Raw genomic sequence first — 15435 nt, forward strand, 5'->3', positions numbered from 1 at the left:
AGGCGTGGGCATGACCAAGATGCTCACCAGCTGGCTTCAGCCAGATAAAAATCCCATGTAATTGTCATCAGCCTTTTTTTCTCTGCATCCTTAACAAAGCACTTTCACACTCACCGTACAGAGTCGTGTGTGATCTTCCAACAACAGAAGGTGGACTCGTGGACTTGAAGCTGTAAGGAGAAAACTGTTCCCTGAGACCGCAGTCCGCATGCATGGGCAGCTGCCCACAAAGGCCAAAGATGGGGAGACAGCAAGAAGGGGCCAGAGAACCGCAGGGCTCTCCGGACGAGCCACGGTCTTGAAGAGCCTGCCTCACATCAGGGCTGCAAGGGACATGGTGTAAACATTTAATTCAACAAAAACAATACAGTAAAAGTTGAGCCAATTTAACAGAAGATAAACAAATGTTATATTCAAGCAAGTTTTAATTTTTTTGTGAATTAGAAATATCACTCTTAGAAGATGAAAAGTACTACTGAAGCAACCATTTCCCCAACTGCAGAATGACATTATTTATACATATAATACAGAGCCGATTGCATTGGAACAAGAGTGTTAAATGTTAACAGATTAAAAAGGGCATCTTCACGCCACACCTTGGAGGCCCGCTACACCCATACTCAAAGTTATTATTATTTTTATTTTTTTTGCGGTACGCGGGCCTCTCACTGTTGTGGCCTCTCCCGTTGTGGAGCACAGGCTCCGGACGCGCAGGTTCAGCGGCCATGGCTCACGGGCCCAGCCGCTCCGCGGCATGTGGGATCCTCCCGGACCGGGGCACAAACCCGTGTCCCCTGCATCGGCAGGCGGACTCTCAACCACTGAGCCACCAGGGAAGCCCTCAAAGTTATTTTTTAACAGCATTAAACTATTTCAAGTGCAAACAATTTTTAAAAACCTTTGCGCGCAGCATCCGTCTTCCTGAATTACATATTTAAGCCAGAAAGTAACAACTTTCTTGATGAGTGCATTCCAGGTTGTCTTCTGACACCTAAGGTGTTAAAAAGAAAATCAGCAAAAATAGAGTGAAGTACTATTTTTAACAGTTGGATTTAAGGGGATTTCTTGTCCAAGAAACATTTTATTTCACACTATGTATATATGTATATATTACATAAATATATATAACATTTTTATTACATTGAGTTTTAGAGTAAAAAGCAAGAAAATCTCATTTCTTATTTTTTACTGCAGCCCCAAGAGAACGATTTAAAAATGGAAACAGCTTCTTTGGGTGAGCGGCGCCGAGCCCCGCTTTCCTCTTCCGCGCTGCTCTCCACGCGGGCGATGCCTGCCTGCGGCCGGGGCCTGACGCCCACGCGGCTCACGTGCGGCCCTGGGCTCCGTCGTCGCTCCCTCAAGACCCGGTCCGGGGTGAGAACCTCCGAGCAGGAGCGGGCTCGCTACACTATAGTCCCACCTGGAGAACTGGCCTGGTTTGGGGCTGACATTAAACCCTGCAAACAAAGCAGTTTACATTAATCCAGCAGAACACGGGGCCGCGAAGAAAGTCACAGTCGCTCATCCTTTGCAGCAGTTTCACAGGAGCACAATTAGCTTTCTGTTGGTTTGGAAGCCAGGGTTTTAACAGCCCCTCCGTGTCCATCTACTTAATTCCTAACTCATCGGAATCCTGAGCCTGCCCCGCCCCCACACCTCGGGTGGCACGCTTTGGGCGGGGCTGGCCTGGGGGAGAGAGTGGTCTCTCAGGGCCAGGGTTCCTTGCAGCATCACTGCCCAAAGGCCAGGGGCACCTCCCAGGGGGGCTGTTCACTGCCCTCCCCAAGGGCTGCAGCTCCGGGCCACAGAGGGGTCCCCCCGGCTCCGAGGCCAGCTCGCCCAGTGAGGCCAGACAGCTGCACGCCCAGTCCCCCAAGGGCCGGGGTGGCCGCCAAGGACAGAGTCTAGTGACATTTTTGAAGAGGCGTTTTCTTTGCTCTCTCTGATGGGTGGTGTGATGGTGGTGCCCCTCTGGCATTAGCGCCAGCCCACCGGGCCCAGCAGGTAGAGAAAGCAGGATCCAGTCACGTGGGTGGGGCGGCTCAGGACAAAGGCTGCCGCTCGGCTGCAGTGGATCTGGGGACTCTCTGCACCAGTAAGGGGTGGTGTCTGTCCCTCTGGGCTGGCTCCTACGGAGAGGCAGGAGGCTGTCACGGATCTCTTGCAATACAGGCGTGAGCTTAGGTAACCCTGAAAGGGTTTTTACCTCTTGTACAGCAAAGAGCACTTACATCTCCCTGCATTTGCTGGGATGCACGTAGTTCCAGCACAGTCGGGCATTCATTTATTAAGAATAATTTTAAGGTTACAGTATTGCAACACTGAAGCTACAGATTTTCAGTTCTGTGAACACAAGCATCCTTAAGCTGTCCCCCAAAATGCTGCCTTTAAGCAAACACGGCTGCGTTTTCACACCTGGCCTCGGGCTGGCACAGATGAAGGGTGACGATCTGAAACTGACCCTCAGCTTCGCCCACGCCTTGTTGGAGGGAAGCCTGGAAGCACGTGGTCCCGCTCCAAGTCACTTTATCTCGTTTCTCACCTTAAACCCGAAATCCGTTCATCTAGGCAAGATCAGGAAGCAGGGGCGAACGGAACTTAGCAACTCGCCCCCGCTCAGAATCTACAGGAGTGCTTTTCCTTGACCTTGGAGTTACTGCCGGAAAGGCACACAGCCCTGTCTGATCTCCACGGCGACGGGCAGCTTCTCACTCAAACCCCTCAAGACAGCGTGGATGGAGCCTGACAGAAGAGGTAAAGCTCTGGCCGGCCCAACGGGAGGGAGGAGCTCTTTTGGACACTGTGCCCGTCCCGGCCCAGTCCACAGAGCGGAGGACGGCTGGTTTACCGCCTCGGTGATGAAGGGAACCTTTGGCCAAGTGATGAGAAACGCTCCCCCCGAGTCTGAACTGAGCTGCAGTGAGGCCGCCAGGCCCAAATCCCTGTCCATCGCGGACAGTCTGGAGGGAAGAAGCCTGTAACATCACAGATGACCTCATCCGGTCTAAGGTGTCTGAAGCAAGGGGACTCTGACCTTCGCGGGTCAGCCACAGGCAAGGAGAGGGCGGCCCGGGACTAAGCTCCCCGGGGTGAGCAGAGCAAGGCCTCAGGATCTGCTCGGTGCCCGGCACGCAGGCCAGGAGCCTGTCAGGGGGCGAGGCCTGACCCCTGTCCTCTTCCCAGAGATGGAATTGTTCTGCAGGACAGACACACCGTGGAGGCATCGGGGGAAACACCACTATTCAAAAGAAAATGTGAAGAGTAACCTTATTTCTGGAAGCCTGTGCTTTAGTTTCGAAGTTGCTGGGTGATGATAAGAAAGATGGAAGACACACTTGCAGGCCTCCATCGAAGACTCCAGAACACTCTTAGGGGGAAGCCTGGCTGGACACGTTAACCTAAGGGCACAGTTTGGGGCAGGTTTTTCAGCGAGGAGGACCCGCCGCCGTCTGCCCCGCTGTGGCTGCCCGTGAGGGCGGCCTGCCCTCTGACCGCATCCTCCCCGATGACTTTCTCAGGGAGGATCAAGCGCCTGGCCTCAGCGACCCTGCTGGCTTCCAGCTGTCCAGGCAGCACGGTAGCTGCTGGTCTCTCCACCTGACGCCGGACAGCTGGCAAACGAGGGCTTTACATACATCACTCAAGCAAAAGATTTCTCCAGCCAAGAACCTGCTTCATGTCCCGTTACCCCTCCAGGAAGGAAGCCTATCACAGAAATAGTGGCAGCTCTTGGATCTAATATTTAATAGGTTGTTCTGTTCTCACCAGAGTTGCCATTTTATTCCTGCTAGAGATTTCATGTGAAAATTGATAAAATACCCCAGCTCTTAGTTTGGGTTTGATTATAATTTATAATACTAAGCTAACAGAATTAAACCTTGTTTCATAAGAATGTATATATAGAAAAAGTAATATTTCGGCTAAAAAACAATTTACAACAAAGGAACATGTCTTTGTTCATGGGTGCTGCCGAGATCAGAGACCCTGACAGCAAGAAAAGACCGTGAGGGTCTCAGAGGCCCTCGTCAGAGAACGGCCTCGTCCTGAAGTCCCGCTGGGCCCACGGGAGGCCTCCCCATCCGACTCCGGCTACCATGGACTCATCTGGAAACGTGTGAGACCGCAGACCCTCGAGAGAGTGGTCGTGGGATGGGCATCCGGCGCTGTTCAAAGCCTGGTCAGTCGACGCCCAGAATCACCCTCTTCACCCCAGACGAAAGTGACGTGCACACTGGCCCCGGGACAGGTCTTGCTGCAGACTAGCAGCCTCTCGAGACCGGCAGAGAAGTGCTACAGGAGGAGCTCAGCGCTGCTGCGGCCCTCGGCCAGGTCAGCCTCACCTGGAGGGGTGGCCCTGCACCTGCCACAGAGCACTTAACCCTGGAGGCTCCGGTTCCAGGCAACCTGCCAGGAGCTCCCCCGAATTATCTCACTTCACTCGGAGACTAAGAGGTAAATATTTGCTAAGTGAGGCCCTTTTAGAGACGGTACACAAACGATGAGAACCGTCACCCGGCTAACTTCCTCAGGGCCGCTTCTAGCTATGGATACATTCTCCTTATTTCATCCACAAGAATCCCGCCACTCACACTGCCCAGGCCGCTGCATAAAAGAACCATAGAAGAGCTGGACAGAGGACCTCCCATTTCATTCCAAGGCGCGTGAGGCCCGGACTCAGTGAGCCAAGTTTAGGAAGTGGGTGCGGGCTGGGAGGGGCCCACTCCACCGGCGTGTCCTCTGAGCCATTCTCTGAGCATCTGGACCCCTCCCTGCCCCAGACCCACTGTTCACGGCGGCCTGGGACCTTGGCTCCACTAGGCAGCTGCCCCTTGGCCGGCCCTGACCTGCCCGCTGACTGGCCACACTGGCGGTGACACATTTCCCCAAAGAGGCCACTCAACCTGGGAAAAGTCGCCCAGGGAAAACGATCGTGGTGTTTTCAGACACCTGCGAAAAGTCTTTCTTAGGGCACAACCAGTCAAGGGCTCCTGCGAGAACCGTGCTGGGGAAGAGAGCCTCGCCCACGGCCTACAGGCCCTCCCGCCGGGTGACCCGCTGAGGCTCTGACATCCTCTCTGCAGGCCGGGACCTCCAGTGTCTTCTAGCTTGAGTCCCGTCATGGGGCATCCACGTGAAGGCTGGTTTAGAGGTTACCAACACCAGAGGGGGTGGGGCTGAGCACCCCTAGATGTTCTGTCCCTTTCAAGAGATCTGCTGGTCCAGAACCGACTGTTTCAAAAGGCAGCCACACGTGGGAGAATGGACTTATGTTTTCAAGGTGTACAAACTAGTTATCTTTAAAAGATCAAAATGCTGTGCCTGTGTGCGTCTTTTTAGACTTCCTGTCAACCTACTAGCGTTCAGGGCTTAAAATCCCCTCGCGCGCTAAGGAGACAACGTGCAGCTCCTGTGGTAGTAAAGTCCAAGCAGGTCCCTCTGAGGGCGGAGCATCGGACCGTCTCTTCTGCTCTGGAAGCTTCGAGTCAAAGGCAAGAGCCCAACACCCTGCAGCACGGGCGGCTCAGGAGGACCAGGAAGATTCTGGAGTCCACCGAGAAGGACAGGCGGCCAGGAGGGGCTTCCAGAGGCTTTGCCAGCCCCGAGCTCCAGGCCCAGGCGTCTCACGAAACGGCAGGGACGCAGCGGCTGAGTGGGAGCCCCAGGGCCTGACGAGGCCTCTGACCCGGGCAGCTCACTGCTGCCCCCACGAGCCCCAGGCTGAGCGTGCGGGCCGAGGCCTGGAACTCTTGCCATGAAGGTTCTTTCGGGGCCGGAGGTGCCGGCGCTGCCGAGAGCGAGGGGCGGTCCAGAGCAGGCCAGTGCACATCGCTTCTGCTTCCCGCCCCGGGAGGACCGGCTCCCACTGCCCTGCTCACGGGGCTCGTCCTGCACCGGAGCCTCGGGGCCCGGGCGCGAGGCAGGACCACCTCCACGGCGATGACAACGCCTCCGGCAAACGGAAAATGACAAACCCTCCTCAGGAGAAGAGCTGCTACAGCGTCGCCTGCCCGCCGCCTGGGAACTCAGCGCGCGCTCCACACAGAACCGGCACCAGCTCGGCCGCAAAGCCAACCCACGGTCCTTCCCCACATGGGACTTGGCTCAGAGGAAGGTCACAGAAAACAGGGAATACCTCCCGTGCTCAGAACAAACATCTCACTTAGAAAGCTTCTAATTCGGAAAAACTCAGCATCAGTAATAAGAGGTAGCAATTCCTGGGGCTCTTCGTTCTATAAACATTAACAAGGCCCTTGATTTTACAGCATTTAGAAGCTTTTCTTTTTCGGTTCACTGAGATTTTTTTAAAGCTCTGATGTGAAAGTGACTACTGAAAATTTATCTACATTTACGGTTCATTCACGCGTTTATTTAACGTCATTATACAGAGGACAACCCCAAAGTTCTTCAGAATATCAAGTATGTAGTAAGTCTCTAGCTGTGACAGTGACAAGGGAACAGCTAAAAACCAAGGCGGTGAAACAGAAACACGATTTTCTTAAAATTATAAAGTAACAATACTGGTATTAAAGCTTCATTAATTATTGCAACAGTTAAGAACTTAATTTACCAACATTTCATGTTAGGAAGGCTCTTTATGAAATTTATTCAAGTTTTCAAGAAATTAGATGAGAATGTAAAAAAGGAAATACATATGAGTTTTGATTTTCATTAAGGGTAAATATTCATACAATTTTACACAGTGTCACCTAACACAGTGACCTTTAATAAACTTAGGTATACAGAAATCAAAATGCAGAGCAGTTTTCTTTTACATATTCAACTCGCGCAACAGCGATGTGACCATGACACAAAGTCCACGTAACAGAGGCAGCAATGACTAGAAAGTACCCGTGGAAGAGCTTCCCTCTCCCGGAGGCGCTTCTACACACAGCTTTGAACTTGGCTCTGAGTTTCAAAGGGAACAGCTGGATACAAGTGCCTTGCAAGAGGAGCCCTGGACTCCACCCTCCCAGACCGCCCCTCTCACTGGCCAGCACTGGGGTGGTGGGGCTGAGCCCCCTGACTACCTGAACAGGTGACAGTCCCAAGCAGCCCAGCGCGACAGGTGTGCTCTGGACAAGGAGGGAGCCTTTGCCCATTGTTCCCTGCCGTGGTGCCCGAGGGGGACATCTCCTCCGGGTCACTTATCAGGCCTACACGTGAATGCGGAGGAAGGAAGCCCCAGGAGTGGACACGCCCGGCACAGCGGGATGACCCGCACAGGAGGCCAACCGCTGCCCCTCGTTCCCCTACGCGCAGGGGCTGCGGCCAGTCACCCTGGGCCAAGCCCTCCCGCAGAGAACGGGACGCGGCGCGCCGTGTGTTTTTCCCGGGAAACCACGGTCGACCTCTGCTTCTAGTTCCTCCTCGGACAGACAGGTCCACGAACGTGGCCTTTGGGTTTTCAAAGGATTCCTTCCGCGGTGCTCCCCGGCCCTTTGGCTCTCCCCTCACACTTTGAGCTTCCTCAACCAGGAAATCAAAGCTCTCCCTCCCAAGCAGGAGGTAACGAGAACCTTGTACACGGGTGCGGACATCGATAAAGCTGCTTCACCAACTTCAGCACAAGTTCAATACTTGACAATTTCTTAAAAATTCAGGATGTACCACAGGAAGTGGAGGAATCGGGGAGAAGCGGCTGCCGGGCCACCTGCCAGCCTGCACTTGCACGTGGCTGTGGAGCCCAGCGGTGGAACAGAATACTGGGGGCACGCGTGTTACATGCCTGTAAAAACTGAGAAAGCTTCAGGGCCTTTTGTCCCTCATGGTTTCTGGACGTCTGAGGCAATAATCACTGTCAGAGCTTATCCCTGTATTTCCACTCCTCTCTTCTTTTTCCATTAAGGCATTTATCCTTAGTCCCAAGTCAACGGCTCACAGGAGAACCCTTCAAAAATGTGAGAAGGTCCAGTCAGCACAAAAAACAAAATTAAGATTCTTTACCACTATTTAAATCAATTTAGAACCCAAAGCTACTGGTTATTTTTAAAGAGTCTGCCTACTCTCTTTTCCACATTTGCCTTTAAAAGAAGGCCAAAAATAAAAATAAAAATAAACTAAGAGGCCAGGTTTTCCAAAGGCTTCCCACCCCAGCTCTCCCAGCGGAGGAGAAACAGAGAAGGGCTGGGGCTGGGGCAGCCAGTGGATTCAGAAGCCTGCATCGCCCAGGTCACAACACAAACCCAGCTCTGGAATTGCCAGAAGCTTTAAGGGGCGAGCCAGGGCAGGGCAGGCAGAGAAGACCCCACAGCCTGGCTAATGCCCTCCGAGGGGTCCTGTCGCCGCAGGCGGGCAGAGCCACCTCTTGTTGGGGGGGGAGCAGCTCGGCTCACGTGCTACCCTGAGCACTTTATTTCTCTGCTTTTCATCGATGCGTCTCAGTGCATGGTGGAAAAATCGTGCTGAGCGAGTAGGAATAACCTCTTGTGGCCACAAGCTGTTTTATTCCAGAGGTTAGGTTAGAAGAGATACTCTTGCTCAGGATAACGTTTAAGCTGAAAAACTGAAAAGTTTCAATGAGGAAGCTCAAAATGTGGGGAGAAAACTACAAAAAAACACTCCCCAGATTTCCCTTAGTGGCCACGGCGCCTTATATACCTGCGACTGGCGCCCTGGAACCCCTCGAAGCAACCCCCCCTCCTGACCCCGGCCTGCAGGAGCCCTGGCGCCCCGAAACAAACCCGAGGGTGGAGGGGAGGGGCCCGCCCGCCCCCTCCCTCCCGTGCCCCCTCTCCTCAAGCTGCCGGCGACTTTAATCCTGGTCTTGGAGAGGACCTTGCGCTCTGCCCTCCTGACTGCAGGAGAACGGTGCTGCTGGCTGTCACAGAAGGGCGGAGGCATCAGAGAGGCAGAGCGGGCGGAAGCAGCGTCGCCCTGCCGTGTCCGAGCAGCCCCTCCCCGGCACCTGACACTCAGCCAGGGCCCCGGCCAGACATCAAGGATACACTCACCAGCAGCAGCTGGAAGACCGAGACTGTGACCAAGCCCCAAACCCCAAACTGTGCAGGGACCACGGAGGTTTAATGTGGGGGCGGCGTGGAGGAGATGGAGCCCGGCTTCGACGAGCGCGTTGCGGGGCTTGTTTTTTAAGGGGCCAGTAACACCCTCCTCTTGCCTCTCCCACCCCCGCTCCGACCCACAGACCGCGCCCTGGGTAAGCTGCCCCAGCGGACGCTGAAGGACAGAAAGAACCAGAAAGGGCCCCCGTCGCACAAGCATCAGCTACACGGGCCCCACCCGTGGCTTTCCTGCCCGCACTGAAGGAGCACAGCGCTCGGAATTGGAAGGTTGTGCGCGACACACTCCCCCGTAAGGCTACTTACCTGGGATTCAGCCACTTGGGCCAATTACAAAGTCCTGAATTTTGAAACTGCATACTCAATGCCTCAGAAGCATTTGAAACTGAATTTCTAAAACTATGCAGGTACACAAAATTGCACATGGAGTGCTGGTTCCTGCTCTCCACCTGACAGCCCAATTTCCTAGCCTCCAAAGCTGCAAGAGTCCACAAGCACGGCTGTCTTTGCTACCTCAGATCAGTTAACATTTAGGAACAAAGGACCATATCTTAAAGGCAGACAGGACACTAACATCCCCATGGACCGCGATGCATGAACACCCCCGCTGTCACAGGTCGCAGAAACCACCACACTAATGAGCACGGGGGACACAGAGTGAACGGCTCGGCCCGGACGCGTGTGGAGCGGGGAGCCGGCCTGGTCTTCCCAGGAGGGCGGCTTTAAGAGCACGGAGCTGCCCCATCAACCAGAGCCTCGCACCCGACACACTGGAGCCTCCCGGTCGGCACTTTGCTGAATCGCGTTCACTACTCAAACCAGTATAAATTATCAGTATCTCTATATTTAATTACAAAGGCGTGCACAACAGAAAAACAAACCTAAGTGACCAAAGTGAGCTAACAAATGAGATCTTCATCATCTTGACACGAAACATATGGGTCAAAGAGCCCTCTCATCCACTGTGAAAACTAGAATTTGAAAAGCAACTCGTCTGACAGCTGATAAGGATCTGAAGGAATTAAGAGTCGCGGCTGTCTGGGCAGAGGGAGAGCCAGCCCTGCCCCCAGCAGCCACAGGCCCCCAGGGGCAGGCGCTGGGGTAGGGGATGGCGTCCCTGAGACAGAGGCCAAGGGCATCCCGAGAATGATCCGGAAGATCCGGGACCACGACTGCCCTCCAAGGAGAAGGAGCAACCTGCACCTGCCCTTCCCCTCTGGTGGGAACACAAAACCCAAACGAGGGAAAAATTTCAAGTTCTCTGAACCTTGGGGGCCTATCAGTCTTCACAAACAAGGCTGAGGAGTCTGCCTAGGGCCTAAGGTCACGTGCCTTTTTGACCAAAAAACAAAAACCCACACCAAAAAATAAAAAATAAAAAAAAGGAAAAGAAAAGAAAAGCTCCTTCCCCTTGTTGGAAAAAACGTTAAGCAAATCACATCCACCATAAAAGATCTTGGCTTGTGTGGCAAGAGGCACTTCTGACAACACTGCTGGCGCCCTCAGCCCGCAGTTCGCGGTAACTGTCCAGGCTCTGAGAAACGTGGGTATTTTATTTAGTGCACAGAGTCTCAATCAAAGTGCTACAAACTGCTTCTTTGAAAAAAGATGTTTATTAAACAATTTTAATTGTCATAAAATGACTAAAATGGGTTTTAAAAATTAAGGCTCTTCTCTTTCTGTGGATTGCCAGAACGATGTAAAAATAATATCAATCAACCCTGCTGAACACTTTGTTCCTAAAGTTAAATTTCATAGATTCCTAAACATTTGATGATTAAGATAAAAAGTTGGACTATAAATGACAATTAATGGCCGTTCGTATTGAATACACACTCTGATCAGGTGTACAATATTCTAATTGAGTAGTTAAGCAAAAATATTCCAGTTAAAGCAGAAATTTTAATTTTAGCATTTTAAAGTCATTGTTTCCCCACACTGTCATGATTTTCCTAAAATCGAAATAGTCTAATACAGGAGCGCTAACCTTGGGACTCTATATACTCCCAGGAGGGTGACTGACTTGGCTGGCCATTAGTTTGATTACGGTTTTTAAACGTTCTACGGTGAATTAGCAAACGATTCAGAACTACATGGCATGCAGGATCCAAAATTATGGCTCTGATGCATTTAGATTTACATTAAGAATAAGAAGTGTCATTCACATTCATTGTACACCCCGCCCCTCCCGCAAGAAAAAAATCACTACCTATTCAAGTTCTAGATCTGGTGCAGCATTAAGGGTTAAAACTTACCACTTTACCAGGCCTCCCCCATGTGCAAATAAATCCCTCCTGACAAGCAGTGACTATGCAGTCCTCAAGAAAAATTAACACAGTCAGTCTTTCATGTGCTATCTTTTTACAGATGAGCGGCTCTAACAAGGGAACGTCTTCCATCCGAGGACACAGGGGCGTCCCCAAAGTTTTAGCTGGGTCCGTTTTGGTTTTAGTAACTAGGTTCAGTTTGTCGCTGCTCTTGCTAGAGATGTGTCCCATGCTATGGTTTCGTTTGTGATCTTTCTCATGGTGCCTGTCCTTCCGGTCGTGTAGTGAGAGCGTCGCGAATTTGCTGACCCCGGAAGCGATGGCCCCGTCCGCGATGCTGCCCTTGCTGCCGGTGCTGGAGACGGCGGAATGCGGGAGGCTGTTGGACCGCGGCAGGGGAGGGGGCGCCGAGTTGCCGGGGGTCGTGACGCTGTTGCCAGTGCTTCCGGCAGGAGGACTCGTGGCGTTCATGACGTTCGTGTGCGTCCTTGCTCTGGAGAGGGGCTGGTGGGGGAAAAGGATGTCTTCCGTGAGGTCCCATAAGCAGAGCTGCGTGTCCTGGCCCACGGAGCCGAACCGATACGTGACACTGACGGGGCGGCTCTCGGTCGAGTTCCGCTTGGACAGCCGGGACTGGGTACTGTTTGCTCGGTCTCTCCCAAAGTGAAGAAGGTCCTGGAAGTCCTCGTCGCTGCCACTTAACTCCATAGGGTCGCTCTCTTCCACACTAGTGGTGTAGGGGTCAAACGCCACCACGCTGACCCAGGATTTGTGCCCGTGGCCCCGCGCGATCACGCGGCAGTCTCCAAAGGACCAGACGGTCACAAGGTCGTCCTCTCCGCCCGTCACGACGTACTTGCCGTCCGGGCTCCAGCACACGCACAGCAAGCCTCCAAAGTAGCTTTTCATGGTGCCGTGCAGCTCCACTGAGTCAAAGTTGAACACCCGCAGGAAGCCGTCCTGGCTCACGCACGCCAAGAACTTGCCATCTGGGGAGAAAGCAAACTCGTTGAGGGCCCCCTCGCCCACCGTCCACTTGAGGAGAGGGTTCCTCGTGGATTTGCTCTTGCAAGTGTGCACGGCAAAGCTCTCTCCCTGCTTCAGAAGCTGGTAGTGGGGGGCTGTGGTGCCACAAGCGTGCTCCACATTATACAAGTACATGTTCCCACTTGAATGGGCTACTAGGAAAAGGCTTTCCGAACCAGGAACCCATTTGACACAGGTTACTCGTGACTTGTCTATTAGTCTCTGTGAAGACAAAGGAGAACAAGTTATCACAATGGAGAAGTTTTAAAGGTTTACTTTTCCAGCAAGAAAACTTGTCTGCTTCTCGGTGAGAAGGGACGCGTCCATCCAGGCACTCCACGTCCTATCCCGCGGTCAGGCCAGCGAAGGCATTTTGGCCCCTTGTGGAATTACCGTCTAGAACTGCACCTGGGTGTCAGGCCACTGAGTTTCACCGAGTCAGTCATTCAGCAAACACTGTTGAGAGCCTAGTATGTGCCCGACAGATACTATACCAGGCGCCGGGACACACCGGGGAGAGGGACAGCCCCGGGCACTTCGCACGTCTCACGCCAGGAGCGGCTGGGCCTGTGACTCCTGCACCTGCACAGGGTCCTCACTACGATGTTCCTGGGAAAGTCTCGCAGTCCCCACAGCCGGGAGCCCTGGGCCCCCAGGGGCTCTCTGCACTGCATCAGCCCTGCGTGCCCCGTGCTGACTACCCCTGCCTCTTCCGGCTGCTGGGCGGGGGTGGGGGTGGTTAGTCCACGTGCAGCCAGCAGCACCCAGGACAGCAACGCACACCTCCCTGGGCTCTGCCTCGGCCCTGATGCACCGCAACTTCCTCACTCACAGTCGCTGTCACGTGTGTATCTTTAGGAGCCATTCCTCCATCTTCTTTGGAACAAGGTGGTGTTTAAAAAAATAAACAGATGATTAACACTCAGGAGTATGTGCCTAATCACTGCCACTCTACTCCACGTTTATTTTTGATCCACTGACCAACTGTTTCTTTAACAGGCACAGGTCGGGAGTCTTGCCTTTAAAAGAACAAAAGGCAAAAGGAGAAACCCCTCAAAAGGGACGACCACCCCCCGAGTACGCTTCCCTGCTTGCAGACCTTTCGTGGGGCTCACTGGCACAGCGGCTTCCATGAGGCTGCCTGGTCCCCAAATCACAGCACCAGAAACCATCTGGGAGTTCCCAAGACCCCTGAGTTCTCAGCAAGTCCTGCTGCCAGACGCTCTCCACTGCCAGCCTGGCAACCGGGTGCCTCGGGAGCCCGGCGGGCTTCGGTGAGCTACATGCTCCCACTTCCCTCACGTGCTTGGGGTTCCCCGACTCGAGCCTCAGAGGGCCACGGGCCACAGGGACGGGAAGCCCACCGGGACACAGGGCCTCCTGCCTTGTCGGCCTTGCACTGTGTGTCTGCTGTGTGTGCTGCATCTTTACAGAAAGTCACAGAAAATGAAAACACTTGGTTTCTTCAAAAAGACTAATGAACCATGCAAACTGCTGCAGAAAATTAGGCCCTGGAAGGGAGGTGGCCAACAATGGTCCCAGCCAGGGAAGAGTGGAGAGGCCTGACCCTGCCTGGCATGAGGGCCCGGGGCTAGCAGGCCCGGCAAGGGTTACTGAGCAGCAGGGATCACTGCTGTCGCTCTGCAGTGTCACAGCCGCACTGTCACCCCCTGCCTCTTTCCTCTCCTGCCCGGTGACCTTCCTGTATACGGCCGCTGACCTATGCTAACGCCAATAACCTGGAAGCCCAGTGCTGCTCTGTCAGGGTTTCCACGAGACCGTCACCATTTCTTCCACAGAGGTCAGAGGCACCTTACGAGGCCAGGTCAGGGCTTTGGTCTTGGGGGAGCCTACCCCCACCCAGCAGACCTTGCTGTACCCACCGGGCTCAGGCTGCCCCAGCACTCCTGATCCCTTAACCAGGACTGGTCTGCTGGCTTAGTGTCCAAGGGTGGTGCCGGTTCACCCCCATTGGTGGCCTCACTGGGCGGCTACAGAAGCGACCTCAGGCTGAGAAGCCAGGCTGCTGGCCGTGCCCTGGCACGGTGTGTGGCTTTCAACCCCTGCACCCCACATTTCACCACAACCAAATCTAATCTCAATTTTCCCAACAGCTCTCCACCGTTACTCTATCATGTGTGGAAAATTTTAAGGATGGACATAAAAACTTCTAGCACTATGGTTAGGAGAAAAATTTTATTTTTGGCTTAAAAAGGCAAAACAAAAATAATTCCATTAGAACTCAAAACTGGAATACTGTCAAGTAAAAACGGTATTTCCCTGCAACTGTGAGGAATGGAGATAAATAATCATAGCACCATTATTAAAATACATGTTACTGGGGTGACGAGACACATTTAAAGACTTTACTCCACGTTAAAAAGGTGCATTGAGCCTGCTGTAGTGGACGCGTGGATGTAACTTACGGACAAAAACCTGAGCCCACCTTCTGCGGCCCTGCTGGGGCGCCCACGCAGACACGCCACCTCAGCACTTGGGAAGCACGCACAGCGGCTAAGCAACTGCAAACCAAAACCGTTAACGGACCACATACCAACGCTAACGCGGGAAGGCTTTCTCAGTTGTTCTACACCATCCGTTTTCCCTACCAGATTGTGTGCTCAAGTGCAGGGAAAACGTCTGCTTCATCGTGGGGTACGTGGCAGGCATATCAGGGCAGCCGTGCTAGCTTCCAACCTGAGGATCTACTCTGTGGCCAAGCACTGACCAGTGGCTCTGCACACATGCTGTTTCATCCTCAACATAACCCCACAACGTAAGCTTTTATTTTTTTAATAGGTAATACAGTCATAATTCATATATATTAATAAAAGTATCCAGTAGAAAGCCTCACTCACACCCCTTTCCTCCATCCCAGATCCCTTGCCCCCAGAATTACTGTCATTAGCTTCTTGTTTATCTCTGCAAGTGTCTTCCTGTGTGGACAAGACAAACACAGATACAAGTTTATCCACACTCCTTTTTTTCACTGTCTGCACCTCTGTTTTCTCATGCAGTCACACACGTGCGTCTCTCTGTACTGGTACGAAGACAGCTTCCTCATTCTTTTCTACAGCTGCAGAGTACTCAATTACATGGATATACTGTGGTTTATTTGAGAAGTC

General features: G+C 53.1%; 1 protein-coding gene across 14 annotated transcripts in view; it reads right to left on the reverse strand.

The window, feature by feature from the left end:
- Positions 1-333: 333 nt before the first annotated feature.
- WDR20 (WD repeat domain 20) overlaps positions 334-15435 on the reverse strand; it is a 64464-nt gene continuing 49362 nt past the window's right edge. For 3 of the 14 annotated variants that reach the window (XM_019952211.3, XM_033850600.2, XM_019952167.3), the window contains one exon: positions 12110-12273. In XM_019952211.3, coding sequence (XP_019807770.1) covers positions 12250-12273 — 24 coding nt within the window. In that variant the 3' untranslated portion in view covers positions 12110-12249. The other 11 variants (XM_033850595.2, XM_033850596.2, XM_033850593.2 and 8 more) reach the window with 9 other exon arrangements.

This window comes from Tursiops truncatus, chromosome 2 (genome assembly GCF_011762595.2).
Source record: "Tursiops truncatus isolate mTurTru1 chromosome 2, mTurTru1.mat.Y, whole genome shotgun sequence".
Lineage (NCBI taxonomy): Eukaryota > Metazoa > Chordata > Mammalia > Artiodactyla > Delphinidae > Tursiops > Tursiops truncatus.